General features: G+C 36.9%; 1 protein-coding gene across 1 annotated transcript; it reads left to right on the top strand.

Moving 5' to 3' along the window:
• The first annotated feature begins 17937 nt into the window (after positions 1–17937).
• LOC129077451 (60S ribosomal protein L29-like) lies at positions 17938–18599 on the top strand. Its single transcript, XM_054581865.1, has one exon. The coding sequence runs from the start codon at positions 17985–17987 to the stop codon at positions 18540–18542; it is 558 nt and encodes a 185-aa protein (XP_054437840.1). The 5' UTR covers positions 17938–17984; the 3' UTR covers positions 18543–18599.
• The last annotated feature ends 1163 nt before the right edge of the window (positions 18600–19762 follow it).

Raw genomic sequence — 19762 nt, forward strand, 5'->3', positions numbered from 1 at the left:
GATTTTATAAATGTGTGTATTTCTATGTTGCTACTGCAGATGGAGTGCTTTCCTACTACACTTATTTACCTGGGCCACGGCCTCAGGACATTTCCTGGAAACCTCCTTTCACAGCCCTGACCTGGGCTCTGAAGCTCAGTTCCCCAGGCTCAGACCCTGATCCTCCCTTGCTTTGTGATTTTGGTTATTAAATTCTGTTTTCTTTAGTTTCCTAATCTATATAATGAGGGTCAGAATTTTTTTATGATAATTGGAAATGACAAAGTAAAATAAAGTGTGTGATATATTCTAGGCAGGAAAAAAAAACAATCAGGAAAATGAAGAATCGTGTGAGTTAAAAATACTGAGAAATGGTAAGAGAGTTGAAGCTTAGACCCTGAGGGTAGCACTGTGGAATGAGGTAACAGATGGAGCTGATGTTTAAGAAAATAATGAGCCTTGTAATCTACATTTTAAAAGTAGGACTTCTTTGTGGGAGCAAAGGAAGGTCACTACTGAAGGTTTTTAAAGATCAGATCAAAGTATTTTAGTTTTGAAAAAAATAATTTAGAAAGATTTTTTGTAACTGAATTCTGGAAGGTGAATAAACAAGACTGGAAACCAGTTAGGAGACTAGAGATGCTGGTGGGTATACAAGAAAAGGAGGACAGAAGGTTTCTGATAGCTACTAAACCACTATGTTTGATAATATTTAATTAGTATAAAAATAAAATGGAATGTTCCATGTTTTATATAAGGTTTCGTTAACAATAATTCAGGTAAATTAGAACACACTATTGATATTCATGAAAATAAGTAGTAAATAAAATATTAGCTCTCCACTGGAAGCCATTTAACATTGCTTCATCTTTTGCAGCAAATGCAAAAAAGCCCTTTTACATAGCTGCCACAACCCTTTATAATCTCCCCAATTTAGCCTCTTGTATGTATTAACTGTAGTTTTTCTCCTGCAACTTTTATATTAACTACCTTGTTCTACTTAACTCACCATAAGTTTCTAGTCCTTTAGTGTTTATGTTATCACCTGAGCCTAAAGATAATTTTTTCCTTTTCTTTTTTAAGTTCTAAATTCCGATTTAAATGTCCTCTTTTCTTTATTTTTTCATCCCTTTCTCTCTCCCATATTATCTTTCCTTCATTTTTAAAATTTCTTTTATGTTTGTCTTGATTTCTTCATGTCTAACACCAAACTGCATCAGTCACATCACTTAATATAGTATCTATCACAGTGTGACATGTGATCATTTGTAACTTGTTTTACTAACAGGAGGCTCTCATGTTTACAGCTTTATAGTCACATCAGTCTATAATTCAAAGGGATATTAAAATAGCTTACTTCTTCAACCTTGTTATTTTTATATTTGCAAGAAATTAAACACAGGCAATACCAGTACTGACACAGAAACCTTTTCAGCTTTTGTTTGTGCATTTCTACAGACTTATCATTAGTTAACTTGTTGGAATTTGTTTTTTTAATTAAAAAGTAATAATTCAGAGATGATTAATACGTATGCATGGTTTTCCCCATGAGGTCCAAATGGCTCTGGGTTAATGGTATAATTAAGCATCTGGGACATATGTGGACTGGACATAGTGTTCTGTATAGTTAAAGAAGCCTAGAAAGGCTCAAGCTATATTGTCCAATATAGATCATAAACCACTACTTTCTCAGACAATTGGTTCCCTCACCTCTCAGCCTTTAGAGCACCATTCATTAACAACCCCCATTATTATCCAAGACTTGTAAGCCCTAGCACATCGGAGTCCTTGCCTGGTGAGAAGTTGATCTATTCAATAGAAAACTCAACATCTTGCAAAATTCCATATCATTAAGCTATTGTGACTGACATTAATTATCAATTTCATAGAGCTTGAAAAAAGTTAATACATATTAGATTACATGTTTGTGACAGTATTCCATTAGCTTCAATGGGAATGAGAGATAGTGATAGAGATAGTAACTGAATAGACGTAGAGAGAGATAAAGAGTGATGAGAGAGAATGAGAGACAAGAAAAAAAATGAGAAAATAAATTAGATTAAGATTATGTCACATGTTCTGCATAATGAGATTGGGAGGTCACAAACTACATTTTTGAAATCGTCTTTCGTTCATGTCAATGAAAACTTAAGACTGGGCAAAACTGTATCATCAACAAACAGCTTTGCTAACAGAGGAAGAGCTTACCTTTTGGGAGTGGTACAAGGGGCCTTGCTAAACATCCCAGCAGGAGCTCAGGGTCAGAGATGGCAGTGTCCAGACATCTCAACTGCAGCTCCAAATTAGACAAACAACCTCCTATAACCAGGTGGTACCTTTCCTACCTACTAGATATGAAGTCTTTAAACTCAGAGGAGAATAGTTATTTTTTCCTTGATACAAAGTCTTTGAAAATTTCCTGGTTTTCCCTAAGCAATGAACATTATGATTTTAACATCAAATATTGTGCTCTTTCTTATAATACCCTTAACTAAAGATTGATAGCATCAATATCAAAATAAGTTTGACTTATTGCTTTAGCAAATGTTTATTATACCTAATCAAATCTAAAAGTATTGCAGTAAAATGGTAAATAATATATAGTCATGTTCATTTCTTAATGATGAACATTCTGAATCAGCAGCATGGATGTTGGCTCCAGTGCTGCCAATGGAGAGGTCCAAAATATTCCTTAGAGAGATCTCTGGGCTTTTGAAGCCTGGGATTTTGTTTCATAGACTATGCCAAGTAGTGTTAATTAGATTTTTTTAAACCTTTGAAGTCCATTAATTTCTTAACATATTTTGATGTTAAATGTGCTTTATTAGTTTTTCTTGGGACACGTTATATCTTTCCCATATGAAGATCTATCACCTCATATCTAGAAAGTTTTACTAAATTCTATATTTTAATAATCAATGTTTTAGATTTAGAGAGGTCTATAATGTATATACTGATTTTTATTAACTTGCCTCTATAATGATCCCATGTATCATTTAAATGCTTTACCATATCATTTTACCATATTATTTTTATTCTCTGTAGACTTCATTTCCTGTGATTACAGAGACATTACCACTGCTTTATGCATTTTCCAAATTTTTCTATGATTTTTAATTTTTTTCCATTGTTTTATGACTTCTCAGCTTATACATCTCTGTTACCCTAACAGTTCTTCCTTGTCACATATTTCTTCTTTGTACTCTAGCCTCATAAAGGCCAATATGTTATTGCTCTTCATTTAAAATTGTAGTAATGCCTTTGTAAATGTTTCTCTTCTTGGCAGTATATTTCTGCTAAACATCATTTTTTTAGAAAGTTGTTTTTCCTGTTTTGACCTTTTAACTTCCCTTTCTTTCTCTTCCCCTCCCTCTCTTCCTTCCCTACTTGTTTTTTTTCCTGGTATAATAATATATTACTCATCCTGGCTTCTTGTAGGATTATTTATCTTTGAAATAGATGAGTATTTCCAGGACGAGCTATTTGTAAGAGAGAAGAGGAAGGGAAGGGGAAAGTCAAGGAACATATAGCAAGGACTCATGGACAAAACCAAAGGGGAAGAGCTGAGGGAGGGAAGGAGGGAGGGGGCAAGGGAAAGTGGTGGGGGGTTGGCAGAGACAAATGTATTTGAAAAAATAAATTAAAACAAAATTTTAAAAAAATGATGGTAATAAATTCATGTGATTATGTCAAACATGCATATAAAGAATTAGAAATAAAAGGAAATTTCTTGTTATTAAAAAAAAAGAGTATATGTATGTTTAAGGTGCATGTAAGTGTAAGATGGGAGCCATTTTCCAAGCCAGAAAACAAGCATTATTCTTGTGCCAAGGTGTCTTGGGTCTGTAAGCTTATTGATGCATTTATCCCAATTTACCCCAACTCTCAATCAGTTACTTGTGTTATTTAGCTGTGGAGCTGTTTAAACTTCAGTGTCTCTTTTTACCTCCATCTGCAGGAACAAATTTGTCCTACTAACTAAATATGGACGACCTATGGTGTTTTTCATGTAGGTTCATTTCTGCTGCATCTTAGGCCAAAATAGCATTCAAAAAATCTCTGGTAGACAATATCCACATCACCTGAAAATAAAATATGCCCTTTACTTTTGAGAGTGGTACTATTCCAGGTCTTCCTGAGATCCTAGTCCAGAAATATTGCCTCTGCCTCCAAGCCCTTTGTCTTGCTTTATATTCTTTGTTTTTGCAGCTCCACCTACTTTTGTTCTGTGGTTTTAGTTCCTTTCACTTCAGTGAAGATTATGCTTGCAGTTTTATTCTCCTCCAGTATAAAATAATACTTCTATTTATAATAAGATGGATTATATAATAAAAGTGCTGCCAAATCATTAGGCAAACACAGTGGTTTCAAAATACATTCATGTTTTCTACTGTGAATATTTTTGCTAACCAAGCAAGAAAACATTTCTTAAAACTTGGTTTCTAAAATGGTACCAATATTAACATTCTATATAATTACCAGTAACCAAGGATTCCTATTATATCTTTTACAATCTCTAAGTAACATAATGGAATAATGTTACATGCTTCATCAAAAATAATGACCTTATAATACCTTTTTATATTAGTATATATTATTCCCCTTCTAGACTATGAAGTTCTTTTGTTAAAAAGAACATTGTACATGGTTATATACTATAGCAGAGAGCATATATTTGGTATGTAAAACATACTTATAAATTAAAATTTCATAGTTGAATGGTAAAAAGCTAAAAAACTATTTTAACAAAATATTTGAGAAGACATTTATATATTCAGATCCATTATTCCATGAAATTAATAGAAATACATATATAATATATGGTATTTATCACAGAAAGTGTCTAAAGATAGTCATTATTATCAGGGATATTTGAAGTTAAGCAGCACTATGTTTTCAGAATGTTTAATTTAATCTTACATGTCTAAAATTTATTTTCCAAATATCTGTCCAGGTGACATATTTTATACATATTAATCATAGACTCTGTTATCAAATTATACAGTGGACATCTGGAATTGGACAGTACTTTATAACAGAAAATAAAACAAAGCAAAAGATTTCTAAAAGCAAATGAATTTACATATAGAATTTTTTGAAAATTTAACAGATGCTGATTGTATAATTTATACCGTCTTTCTTTTCAATATATTTTGGTTAAATTATTATAATTCTGCTTATACTTCAATACATGATTTGTTCAAAAAATATTTTTAATATTCTCCTATTCATTTGCTGTATCTCTATTTCTCAAAACATTCCTATATATTTCTTTCATTTTCAAGTTTTTTGTCATCATTTAAACATAAGTATGAACTTTTTAATCAAAATATCATAAATCATAAAACATATATATAATTAAGGAGTCAGTCATTTGTCAAAATAACATCTCCGCCCTGACTGGCAGTCTGAACACTGAAGTTTGTTCTGTTGAGTAGATAGGCTTTAATGTCCCAGATTCATAAAGAGATAGAGTTCAGGTGTCTAGTGTGCACCTGGACAGCTGGCCCCATACTTGACTGCCCTAAAATCCCAGTCTGAACTTCTGGTGCCTTCTATCCATCAGGGGGCCTATTGTAGTCAGCACTTTTTCCTTACCAACTTGTCTTTTGTTTCTTGGTCAAGGAGATCACAATTCTATTTTATTTTATTTTTTGTGACATTATATCTGATTCTTAACAATGGCTAGCTTTCCACACAAGCTGTAAGCAGTTACTACAAAAAGCAGTTACTTTTAAAAACAAACAATGATAATAAAACTTTTAAATAAGTAGCTAATGGATGTGGTATGACATTAAAAAGGAAATAGATTTTCTTTCTTGAATTTTTTCCTCAATACTTCAAACACTCAATTAAAAGTGGTTACATTTTCTTTCCATGTATGCTTCTAAAGGTATTCTGTTTACGGAAAAGTAATACCTATATTCTCTCTTTTTAAAAATGTTTCTGTAACATGCACTTTATTCTAGACCTTATTTTTTCACCATTATGTACTAATATTTCTATATGTATATATTGTGAAGATTCCAATTCAGGGACTGTAAGGAGAGCACTCTGGGGCATGGATCAATCTGTGGAGTTTTCCTTCACTGAAGCAAGGAAACAAGGCGAGTGGCTCTTTGTACATCAATGCCAATCAGTTATGGAGCGGGGAGTGACTTTGTGGGGAGGCAACTCCAGCTTGCCATGGCCAGTGAGCAATCTATCATAGAAGGACAGCTACTAGCTATGAGCAACCAAACTCAGAGCAACTGGAGGATGGCTACACTGACCCACTAACAAAGAACGGGGTGGAACATTACATTATAATACATATGTTTTTACTTTAACATTTTTATTTGATAATTTTGCTCAATGCTTGCTCTTATTTTTAAGTCCTTAAGGGCAATCCAGCTATATTTCACAGTGAGGAAAACCAATTAAATAGATATGAATCTAGGCAGAGACTACCAGTGGACTTTGAACAAGGCCCTCAACAAAACCAATATGCAATGAGACCACCAAGATCTCATGCATATTCCACATTAAAAAAAAATGAACTCATGAAATTTATACAATGTAATACTACACAGCAGAGAGAAAGGAAGAGCTACTCCCCTTTGCTACAGCATGGATGGAACCGGAGAGCATTATATTAAGTGAAATAAGCCGGGGGTGAAAAACAAATACCATATGATCTCATCTATAAGTGGAACCTAATCAGCAAAGCAAGTAGGCAGGAAAATGTGACCAGCAACATTGAAAGAAAGAAGAAACCACCAGGGACTAGAGGGAAGAAGGGAGGGGGGACCATGGAAGGGAAGGAGAAGGGTCAGATAAAGGAACAGGTGTGAAGGACCCATGGAGAAAGCCAAGGTGGGGAAGGATTGGGGGGGGAGGTAGGAGTGGTTGGGGCAGGGGAAAGTGGTGGCGGGTAAATGGAGACAAATATATGTGAAAAATTTAAGAAGAAAAGAAATAAATGAATTTAAAAAAAAATGAACTTCAAACCCAGCATTCAATCCCTCCAGGTCTCTACAGAACATGTGTCTCTGCAAAGCAGAGGACAGGGGACATGTAATCAATCAACAGAATAATAACAAAGAAACACACAAAAACAATGAAACCTATGACCACTGAGGACAAAGGAAACTGGTTTGGCTAAGCCAGGAAAGGAGTTCAGAGTGCTAATAATGAAAGACTTGATACAAAAACCAGGACTCTGAGTCAGAGAGATAAACAAGACTGAGTTCTAGAATTTTTTCTTTTTTTGAGGAAATGCAAAAGAGTGATAAATAGAGCTCTTGCTCTTGAAAGCTAGTGGGATCATATTACAAAAGCAGACTTTTTAAAAATGGACTTATCAAAAGAGTTATACTCAAAAGAAAGACATTGAAGAGATGCAGAGAGAGATGAAGTTGGAGACGTGGGTTATAGTCAGATTGTGAAGTAACTATAAAATAGTTACAGTATTTTCATAATCAGAACAATAAGAAACTATTCTAGGTTAAAATTGATTAAACACAGTAACATCTTAGAATGCAAATATTCGTCTACTGAGCTGAGAATTTCATGTTAATATGTTTGGTTAATTCAAATTCCATATTCACAGAAAATCCCAGCAAATAATTTGTTCAATTATTTGACAAGAGACTCAGGATACCATAATTTAAAAATATATTAAAATTTCTTTTTTAAAGATAAGATTGTATTTTATACATAATTGTTAAGAATCAGGATAATTCTTTTAATATTTTTAAGTCCAGTGTGACCAAGAGGCTGATTTTTTTGTCTATAATTTTTAAAAACCCACATTTTAATTCTTTTTGATTTTTTTTTTCAAGTTTTGAGTACAGTTTATTGGGATTGATGTTAGGGAGCAGATACTTTAAAAGGATATGCCTGTGTTCTGCATAAACCATAGGAACTTTGTAAGGTCATGTCCCCTTCAATCCTTACTTTTTTTTTAAATTTCGTTATTTATTTTTTCAAATACATTTGTCTGTGCCTTCCCCCCACAACTTTTCCTTGCTCCCTCCCTCCCTCCGTCAACCCTACCCCTTTGGTTTTGTCCATGGGTTCATGCTATATGTTCCTTGACTTTCCCCCTTCCCTTCCTTTCGCCCCCTACCCCTCCCTCCTTCCCTCTTGTCTCTGTTGGTTTCTTTTCCTTTCAGTGTTGCTGGTCATATTTTCCTTGCATCTTTGTTTTGTTGGTTAGGTTCCACTTAGAGGTGAGATCATATGGTATTTGTCTTTCGCCCCCTGGCTTATTTCCCTTAGCATAATGCTCTCCAGTTCCATCCATGCTGTCGCGAAGTTTAGTAGTTCTTTTTTTTCTTTCTGCTCCATAGTATTCCATTGTGTAAATGTACCATAGTTTTTTGATCCAATCATCTACTGATGAGCATTTAGGGTGCTTCCAACACTTGGTTATTGTAAATTGTACTGCTATTAACATTGGGGTGCATACGTTCTTCTGAATCGGCGTTTCCGGATTCATAGGGTATAGTCCCAACAGGGGAATCACTGGATAAAAAGGCAGTTCCATTTTCAGATTTTAGAGGAAATTCCACACTGCTTTCCACAATGGCTGCACCAGTCTGCATTCCCACCAACAGTGTACTAGGGTTCCCTTTTCTCCACAACCTCGCCAACACCTGTTGCTTGTTGATCTGTTTGTGATGGCCATTCAGACTGGTGTGAGGTGATACCTCATGGTGGTTTTGATCTGCATTTTTCTGATGGCTAGTGATGTTGAGTATCCTTTCAAATGTCTCTAGGCCCTCTGTATCTCTTCCTTGGAAAAGTGTCTGCCCAGGTCCTATGCCCATTTTTTGATTGGATCATTTGTCTTCTTGGAGTGGAGTCGAGTGAGTTCTTTATATATCTTGGAGATCAAACCTCTATCTGAATACCATTAACAAATATATTTTCCCATAGGGTTGGCTCCCTTTTCATTTTGCTGATGTTTTCTTTAGCTGTGCAGAAGCCTCTTATTTTGATGAGGCCCCACTTGTTTATTCTTTTCTTTATGTCCCTTGCTTTAGGAGACATATCACTGAAAATATTGCTGCGTGAGATATCTGAGTTTCCTGCCAATGTTCTCCTCTAAGACTTTTATGGTGTTGTGACTTATACTTAACTCTTTTATCCATCTTCAGTTTATTTTTGTGTATAGTGTCAGCTGATGATCCAACTTCAATTTTTTGCATGTAGTCGTCCAGCTCTCCCAACACCATTTGTTGAAGAGGCTATTATGGCTCCATTTTATGCTTCTGCAGACCCTTTGTCAAATATTAGGTGGCCAAATACATCTAGTCTTATTTCTGGACTTTCTATTCTGTTCCACTGGTCTATGGGTCTGTTCTTGTTCCAGTACCAGATTATTTTGAGTATAGTGGCTTTGTAGTATAGTTTGATGTTTGGTATTGTGATCCCTCCTACTTTGTGTTTCTTTCTCAAAATTGCTGAGGCTATTTGGGGTCGTTTACAGTTCCATATGAATTTTTGAAATATCTCTTCTATTTCAGTGAAATATGTCATTGGTATCTTAATGGGGATTGCGTTAAACCTATAAATAGTTTTGGGTAACATGGACATTTTGATGATATAATTTCTTCCAATCCATGAGCACGGTATATGCTTTCATTTATTTGTGTCTTCCTTAATTTCTTTCTTCAATGTTGTATAGTTTTCTGCATACAGGTCTTTTACCTCTTTGGTTAAATTTATTCCTAGGTACTTTATTTTCCTTTTTTCTATATTGAATGGTATTTTTTTCTGATATCTTCTTCTTCTCTTTCATTGCTGGTGTACAAAAATGCCTGTGATTTCTGAATATGGACTTTTTATCCTGCTGTTTTGCCAAATTCACTTATTAGGTTAAGGAGTTTTTTGGTAGAGTCTACAGGGTTTTCTATGTTCACTATCACGTCATCTGCACACAATGATAGCTTTACTTTCTCCTTTCCTATTTGGATGCCTTTTATTTCTTTTTCTGGTCTGACCGCTGTGGCTAGGACTTCCAATACGATGTTGAAAAGAAGTGATGAAAGCGGACATCCTTGTCGTGTTTCCAATCTTGGTGGGAAAGCTTTCAGTTTTTGGCCGTTGAGTATGATGTTGGCTGTAGGTTTTTCATATATGGCCTTTATTACATTGAGGACTGTCCCATTTATTCCCATTTTGCTGAGTGTTTTGATCATAAATGGGTGCTGTACCTTATCGAATGCTTTTTCTGCATCTATCGAGATGATCATGTGGTTTTTGTCTTTTATTTATGTGATGTATCACCTTTATTGACTTGTGTATATTGAACCATCCCTGCATGCCTGGGATGAATCCCACTTGATCATGGTGGATGATCTTTTTAATGTATTGCTGGATGCGGTTTGCCAATATTTTGTTGAGGATTTTAGCATCTATGTTCTTCAGCAAAATTGGCCTGTAGTTTTCTTTTTTTGTAAGGTCTTTATCTGGTTTTGGGATCAGGGTGATGCTGGCCTCATACAAAGAGTCTGGGAGTCTTCCCTCCTCTTGGATTTTTTGAAATAGTATGTGAAGGACAGGGGTTAGCTCTTCCTTAAATGTTTGTAACAGTCTCCTGTGAAACCGTCTGGCCCTGGGCTTTTGTGTCTCGGGAGTTTCTTGATTACTGCTTCAATTTCCGCAGCTGTTATCGGTCTGTTCAAGCTTTCTGTTTCTTCCTCCTTCAGTGTTAGAAGATTATACTTTTCTGGAAATTTGTCCATTTCATCAAGATTTTCAAATTTCTTGGCATATAATTGTTCATAGTAGTTTCTGATGATCCTTTGTATTTCTGTGGTATCAGTTGTTATTTCTCCTCTTTCATTTCTGATATTATTAATTTGGGTCCTCTCCCTTTTATTCTTGATGAGTCTGCTCAAAGGCTTGTCCGCTTTATTAATCTTTTCAAAGAACCAGCTTCTGGATTGGTTGATCCTCTGAATTGTTCTTTTTGTCTCTATGTCATTCAGTTCTGCTCTGATCTTGACTATTTCCTTCCTTCTACTTGCTCTGGGATTTATTTGTTGTTGTTTCTCCAGCTCTTCAAGTTGTAGTGTTAGGTCTTTTATTTGAAATGTTTCTATCTTTTTTAGGTAAGCCTGTATTGCTATGAACTTCCCTCTCAGGACCGCCTTTGCTGTGTCCCATAGGTATTGGACAGTTGTCTGTTCATTTTCATTTGTTTCCAGAAATTTTTTGATTCCTTCTTTTATCTCATTATTGACCCATTCATTGTTTAATAGTCTACTGTTCAGTTTCCATGAGTTTACAAGTTTTTGAAGTTTCTCTTTGAGGTTGATTTCCAGTTTCAAGCCCTTGTGTTCCGAGAAAAAGTTTGGTATTATTTCAATTGTCCTGAATTTGCTGAGGTTTGCTTTGTGTCCTATCATGTGGTCTATCTTTGAAAAACTGCCATGAGCTTTTGTAAAGAATGTATTTTTCTTCTTTGGGATGTCAGGGTCTATATATGTCAGTTAAGTCTCTTTGATTCAGTGTGTCATTCAGCACCACAATATGTTTATTAATGTTTTGTTTGGAAGATCTGTCCATTTTTGACAGTGGGGTGTTGAAATCCCCTACTATCAGTGTGTTGCTGTCTGTATCTTTTTTGAAGTCTTCCGACAGTTTCCTTATATTCTTGGGGGCTCCTATATAGGGAGCATATAATTTTACAATGTTTATGTCTTCTTGATAGATTCTTCTTTAAGTGTGATAAAGTGCCCCCCTGGGTCTCTCTTTATGGCCTTTGTTTTGAAATATATTTCGTCTGATATAAGTATTGCAACCCCTGCCTTTTTCCCTTGTCCTTTTGCTGGGAATATTTTTTTCCATCCCTTCACTTTCAATCTGTGTAGGTCTATAGCTCTGAGGTGGGTGTCTTGTAGGCAATGTATTTGTCGGTCATGTTTTCTTATCCATTCAGCTACCCTGTGTCTCTTCATTGGGGCATTTAGTCCATTTACATTGAGAGTTATTACTGATAGAAATTATTCATTTTTTCTCTTTGTACCTGTGTTTTTCTCTTTCTCACTCTTTTCCTTCATCTTCTTAAACCAGTCCCTTTAGCATATCTTGGACTGCTGGTTTGGTAGAGATGTGTTCTTTTAGCTTTCTTTTGTCTGGGAAACTTCTTATTTCCCCTTATATTTTAATTGAGAGCGTAGCTGGGTAGAGCAGCCTTGGCTGTAGGCCCTTGCTTTTCATGGCTTGGAATATTTGTTGCCATTCCCTTCTGGCTTGTAGTGTTTCTTGAGAAGTCAGCTCCTAGCCATATCGGGGCCCCCTTGTATGTTACTTTCTCCTTCTCCCTTGCTGCCTTTAGGATTCTCTCTTTGTCTTTGATAGTTGCCATTTTAATGATGATGTGTCTTGGAGTGGACCTCCTTGAATCCCTCTTGAGTGTGGTCCTCTGTGCCTCCTGGATCCATGAGAGCCTTTCTCTCCTCAAATTAGGGAAATTTTCCATCATTACTTTTTCGAGGAGGTTCTCTATCCCTTGCTCCTCTTCTTCTCCTTCTGGTATTCCGATTATACGGAAATGATTGCGTATAATAGATTGTCCTGCATTTCCCTAAATGCCTCTTCATTCTTTTTGAGTCTTTTTTCCATTTCTTGTTCTTTCTGGGAGCTTTTTTTCTACCTTATTTTCCATCTCACTGATTTGGTCCTTGGCTTCATCCAGCCTGCTTTGGATTCCTTCGACTCTATTCTTCAATTCAGAAATGATATTCTTCATATCCTCTTGTGGCTTCTTGATAGTTTCTATGTCCTTTTCCAGGTTGCTATAGTTTGCTGTAAGATTCTGATAGTTTCTTTGCAGTTTCTCATAGTTATCTTTGAGCTGGCTGAGCTCTTTCAGATTCCTTAGAACCATTGTTTTGAATTCAATATCTGATAGTTCTCTTGCCTCTATTTCATTTTGCTCTCTCTGTGGGGAGTCCCCTTTTCCACTCATTTGGGGGGCACTTCTTTTTCTTCCCATTTTTGTGAGAGAGTGTTAAGTAATTTATTTATTTATTGGTTTATTTTTGCTTCTGCTTCATTTGGGCCATCTAGATTTCCTGACTTTGTGAATTAAACGTCTATGGTAGTAGGCAGGTCTTTTTATTTATTATTTATTTATTCTTTTGTTTATTTATTTATTTGTTTACTCTTTAATTTTGCTTCTGGGCCTGCCTCTGATGATGTCAGTTGTTGACCCTATATGACCTTGGGTCTTTGTTTGAGCTTTCCAGTCTATTGTCTGTGTCCGACTCCTGCTTTGGGCAGCTTTGTGACCCCTTTGGCCCAGGATCCACTCTTTCTGTGGACCACTCTGCACTCGCAGATCTGCACAGGTCGGTTTATGCCTACCCTTGCCGATCTGTGCACTCCCTCGCAGTCCCCATCCACGCCAACCTGCAGGAGGCCTTGCCAGCCCCGCCCCAACCCCAACCCCAACCCTCGCCAGCCCGCGCGGGTCAACACACCCGCTCGCCAACCCTCACCAGCCACTTGGCGTGAGTGTGCACACCATCACTGGGTGGTTTTGGGCTATCTATTGTGTGCTTTTCAGCTTTTGGCTCTTTGGGGGTGTGGCCTGTTCCCACACAGTGGAGACTATGGAAAGGAGAAGGAGTCGGGACTTCCCGGTTCCTCCTCCTGTTCTTTACCCAACGCCTCTGTCTCCAGTCTCTCCTCAGGGGTCTCTGGGCAGTTCTGTGACCCCTTCGGCCAAGGATCCACTATTTGTGCAAGCTGCGTTGCAATCGTGGGCAGTCTGGTTCGTGCGCTCCCCGCTTCTGCCTCTTTGGGGGCATGCCCTGCCTGCCCCAAATGGAGACTACGGAATGGAGAGGGAGTTGGGACTCCCCAGTTCCTGCTCCCGTTCTTTCCCCAGTGCCTCCGTCTCCAGTCTCTCCTCAAGGCTCTCAATGCAGCTGTGTGACCCCTTTGGCCAAGGATCCTCTATTTCTTCCAGCATGTCTCCACTTAGCCCCCGAACTCCCACACACACAAGCTGTGTGCGGAGCGTAGGAAAAGCAGGTTAATTGATTCCCTTATGCCTGAGCAAGATGGTAGCTGCAGAGTGGGAGGTGCGTTATCACTGGAGCTCTGCAGGCCACCGTCTCAGTTCTCTTCATAAAGTTTACCTCACCAATCTTTCCCAGGCACCAGCCCACTCTGCTGCCCCCTCTACCCAGAGATCAAGGAGGGTGGCTGCCACTGAAACTTTTGCATTGGCCCTTTAAATGTCTCTTTACATCCCCAGCCACCTGTCTCTGGCAGAGAGTGCCCCTAAGCTTTTTGGGGTTGCGTTTTGTCTGTGTGTTTTCCTGGTTTTAGCTGCTGTAGTTTAGAGGTCCCTGTTTATGATTCAGACCCCGTTCTTCTCAGGGGGAGCTAACTGGCCGCTTCAATGTCCCTCTGGTGCTGGTGCCCTTGGGCGCCCAGCCCACCCTCTCGAGCCTCCACCACACTTCTCACCCATTGGGATGTGTGAGAGTCGAATCCACTGTCTGTCTGCGGCTCCAAGGCTCTCTCCCACTATCATTCCATTGTTTTCCAGGTGATCACTCCACTATTTAGTCTCAATTCCAGTTTTGTCCTGGGAGGAGGTTGGCGGGACTTCCATTCACTCCTCCACCATCTTCCTTCCCATACTGTTTTTGATATTTTAAATCATTATTTATAAGTTTTAAACCTTATTTAATATAATTATTAACTGATAAATTTATTCTTCTTTTAGACACAACCTTTGTAAATGCTTTGTTAAATATTTAGTCTAATGATTGTTGAATCATTTGCATCTAACTATATCTCAAATCTCATTTTGATCTATGGATAGAATTTGAAGACCGTATTAACTCTTACTAACTCCTATTTTTGCCACTCCACTCAAAACAATTTATAAAGGTTTAAAGATTCTATAATTTCCTCAAGCCTTCTTCTGTCTTTGGTTACTCCTTTTATTTAACAACTTTTATTTATTCCCTTCATCTACTGAAACTTATATTGCTAGAGTCTCCAGGTTTCCAATCTTGAACTTCTTTTATGTCATTTATTCACTTTCTTATTTCATTCTGTTGCATGGCATTAAATACCATCTATGTACTTGTCAATCTCAAATTTACATCTCCTGCCTTGACCTAATCCATGAATATTAGAGTAATATTTAAGTGACCACTTAATATCTCCGATGCATCTCAAATTTACCATTTTCAAAATTGAGCTCTAATCTCGGCTCCCTGACTATATCTCCCAACATTTCTTCATATTCACAATTGTTCCATCTTTTTGATTGCTCAAGCCAAATTTTTGGAGGCATCTGGAACCTGTTCCTCCTCCTCCCTCTGTCTTCCAATTCTTCAATAATAGTTTACTGGCTCAATATTTAAAATAAAACTAGAATCTCATATCTTCTTACTGCCACCATCTCAAACCAATCATCTCTCATGGGGGATTCTACAAATACCTCTTCAAGCCTGATGTAACTCTTGGTTCTCTTCTGCTGATTTTCAACAAAGCTGCAGAAATATCCTGTTAAAAAGTAAATCAGATTACATCATTCTGCTCAAACCTCCAAAGTTACTAGCATCACTCAGAATAAAATACAAAGTTTTAAAATAGTGCACAAGGCCCTGTGCGATCTGCAATAGTATTAGCTACCTCTCAAAAGTTATCTTCTAACACTTTCCCATCACTTCCTATTCCCATCACATTTTTTGTCTTTCTGTATATTTTATTGCTTGTTCAGAGATTTTGCACTTGGTGTTGTTGCAGTTCTCTTTATCCAGTAAACTGCATGGAACAATTTGTTGTAGTTCCAATGCCTTTATTTGAATAGTAACTTCTCAGTAGTAAATTGAGAAGTTAATTCCACTTATTTTTTTCTGCTTTACTTTTCATCATGGAAAACTGAACATCTAATATACTATACATTTTTATTAATTACATTTTTTAATCTATTTCCCCTTTACGGAATATAAAATTCATGAAAACAGGGGAGTTTTTTTCTCTTTCTCTTTTTTCATAGCTGTATCTTTGCCTCTGGAGCAATACATGGAATATTTTATGCATTTAAAAAGATAATTATTTAATAAATGAATAAATTATTTGTTATAATAAATTATTCTAAAGTAGTGAATAATTATAAACACATTTTATAATGTTAAATGTACCTATATTTATATACAATGAAATAAAGTGGTAATCAAAGTTGTTTATATAAGTATGCCCAATAGGAAATTATTCATAATATTTAAACATTTGAGATGTTTATTTTTATGTAAATTATTGTTCTTGTTTATGATTAAGTAGAGTAAAAACATTGACATCATACTGTATTATTAAATAGCAAAAATCATGGAGAAAGTTCTTCAATTTCTCACACATGCATAAGATGTGGATGTTTGTGTGTTGAATTGAATTACTTTCCCTTCATTCTCACTATTTATAAAAATACTATGATGTTAATGCTTTAATTGTACTTTATCATAAATATGAACATATATGTATACACATATTTGTCTTTCTTTCTTAATATATACACATATATACACAATATATATGTGTGTATGTGTGTGTGCGTGCGTGTGTGTGTAGTGTATAAAAAGAGAGAAAGAAAGAGGATGGAAAGGAAAAAAAGGAGGAAGGAAGGAGGGCAGGAAGAAAGGAAAGAACAAAGAAGAGCAGAAACAGAGGGAGAGAGGGAAATGTCTGTCAATTATCTGAGCAAATGTTAAAAGTAACTATAGATAACTGTATAAAAATAAACTTAGATGATAGGTAGATAGATAGATAATTATAGATAACAGGTATTTTGCATTTTTTTCTTCAAGGACTTGTATTACTTTTTGGATTAAAGGCTATATACTAGAAAATGTGATGTTACTTGTTTCTTCACTTTAGTACACAAAATAAATTTGGCAGCTCATACTACAAACTGACATTCAGTGTAAATTATTTCATTTAGCAATGTTCACCCAGGTAATTTGAATATGTGTCAGGCTTTAGCACCTTACCAGAAGCAGTTATATTCTTTGCTCTCCTGCTTTCTCAAGCATGTCACACAGCTTTTATTTTTGATATACTGAGGGGAGTTTGTTAGAAATACTGAATCGCTACTAACAACTCAGGTACAAGAACACTAGTTTTCTAACACTGCATTGAAAATATCCTCTCAACTTTTAATCACATTCATGGTGAGAAAAATAATTTGGGCCAAAATTAGAAACACAATAAAGATATTGCAAAAAAAAAAAATCCAAAGACTTGACTTTGAAATATGCAAAAATCATTTTATTCAATTTTTTAAAATTTATTTTTCAGTTACAGTTGTCCCACCTTTTCTCCATTGCTCACCCCTCTCACTATGCACTCCCATAATCAATCACCCGCATTGTACTTGCCCGTGAGTCCTCTATTTGCCTGCCTTTGCTCACCCCCTTCACCGTTTTTCTCCTGTTATCTCCCTCTGCCCTCCCCTCTGGTCACTGTCAGTTTGTTCTTTATTTCCGAGTCTCTGGTTCTATTTTGCTCATTTGTTCGTCCTGTTGATTAAGTTCCACTTATAAGTGAATTCATAGGGTATTTGCCTGGAAAGACTTTGTAAAAAATTGTTACTACTAAAATATATTTTATCATTTTATATGCTTGTCTTCAGAAAAATATATCATACAGTCTGCAAGTACTGCAAGACCTTATATTTCTCCAATGAACACTAAGGTAAAAAATCAATTATGTCCTCAGCAATATCAAGAGTTTTGGCATTGCTCTGCCAGATGTAGCTCAGTGGGTTGGGAGTCCTCCTGCAAACCAAAAGTTTGCATGTCTGGGTTGCCAGTCAAGTCCCCAGTCGGGGAAGTGCAAGAGACAACCATAGATCTTTCTCTCCTACATAAATTTTTCTCTCCCTCTCCTTCTCCCTCCTTTCCCCTCTCTCTAAAAATAAATAAAGAAAATCTGTTTCTCTTTCGGCCCCAGGCGCTTCGAGAGCCGCGGACTTGGGTGCGGAGATGGCCAAGTCCAAGAACCACACCACGCACAACCAGTCCCGAAAATGGCACAGAAACGGCATCAAGAAACCCCGATCACAAAGATACGAATCTCTTAAGGGGGTAGACCCCAAGTTCCTGAGGAACATGCGCTTTGCCAAGAAGCACAACAAGAAGGGCCTGAAGAAGATGCAGGCCAACAACGCCAAGGCCATGAGCGCACGTGCTGAGGCCATCAAGGCCCTGGTCAAGCCCAGGGAGGTCGAGCCCAAGATCCCACAGTGCGGCAGCCGCAAGCTCAATCGACTCGCTTACATTGCTCACCCCAAGCTTGGGAAATGTGCCCGTGCCCGCATTGCCAAGGGTCTCCGGCTCAACCGGCCAAAGGCCAAGGCCAAGGCTCAGACCAAGCCCCAGGCTGCAGATAAGCCTAAGTCTAAGGCTAAGGCTAAGGCTAAGGCTAAGGCTAAGGCCCCGGCTAAGGCTCAGGCTCAGGCTCCGGCTAAGGCTCAGGCCCCGGCCCCGGCTCAGCCTCAGGCTCCCAAAGCTGCCTCGGCCCCTGCGAAGGCTCCCCAGTAGAGGCCTCTGTCTGCCGACAGGAAGGCAGAAGGACTGGTGTGCCCGGGGCTGGGGTCCTCCTGTGGTTGCAAATAAACCTGAGGCGGGGTCTGTCCGCCAGCCTGGGAAAAAAAAAAAAAAAAAGAAAATCTTTAAAAATAAAGTTTCAGCATTAAAATGTTCTTTTGTCCTTTAATGGTGTTACTTATAATATTTTTGCCAGGCTCTTTCTTGTTCATATATATTTAACGTATTGTATACTGTTGCATTTTTGACAGGCATTTTCATATCTCTCATCATTTTTTATACTTCTGAGGTTATGTTATTTTGTTGAGGTATTTTTTGTTTGTTTTACTTTGTTTTCATTTTATTTACATTTTAACTACAGATCAATATTTCACCATTATACAGCTATTCAAAGACAAAAATAGCAAAAAGCTATAAATCTGTTCAAAAGAAGTGCTATTTTAAAGGGAAAGATAGAAAAAAATCCCCCAAAGGAGTTCAAGTTAGCTTAGAGACATCTTCCTTTAGAGACACCTTTTTTTTTTCATTTATTCAGGCACTTTTATTCCTTTTATTTTTAATTTTTTATAATTTATTATAAAATATTAAATCTTATATGTTTTAAACGTACAATTTAGAGGCTGACTTTTCAAAATAGTCTATTTGAAAAAAGATTAACTGCTTTAGAGTAATTCTGTCTCTTTTATAAAAAATTGATGGACTCAAATGCTTTTTTATTTTTATTAATTTAATGTAAAACTGAATGCTAATATATAATTTAATTATTTTTACTTTTTTACTCTTTCAACTTTTTTTTAAGTGATATACAAGGTCTGTCTGGAAAAAGTCCAACCATCATTAATACAATAAGAATAGTTTGTAGGACATTTATGCAATCTGGCAACCAAGGAGGCTGGACTGGAACGTGCATGTGTGAGCAATGACTATTTCACTGTACTAGTCAGTGGGGGAGGTAGATGCCATTGAGTGAGCATGTGCACTGTGTGGCCATCGCATTCAAAATGACTGAGCAAGTAGAGCAACGAATCTGCATCAAATTTTACATTAATTTTGAACATTCCTCCATAGAAACTATTCGGATCATTCAGAAGGCCACAGCTATGGGCAACGGGTGATTGGCAGCTTTATCACAACAATGCACCCGCTCATTCATCACGTCCCCTGCAGAGTTTTTTGATGATCAGATCACCCAGGTGACTGACTTGGCCCCTTTA

The sequence above is a fragment of the Pteronotus mesoamericanus genome, unplaced genomic scaffold, assembly GCF_021234165.1.
Source record: "Pteronotus mesoamericanus isolate MK-2021 breed Mesoamerican mustached bat unplaced genomic scaffold, CSHL_Meso_final contig_100, whole genome shotgun sequence".
In the NCBI taxonomy this organism is placed as follows: Eukaryota; Metazoa; Chordata; class Mammalia; order Chiroptera; family Mormoopidae; genus Pteronotus; species Pteronotus mesoamericanus.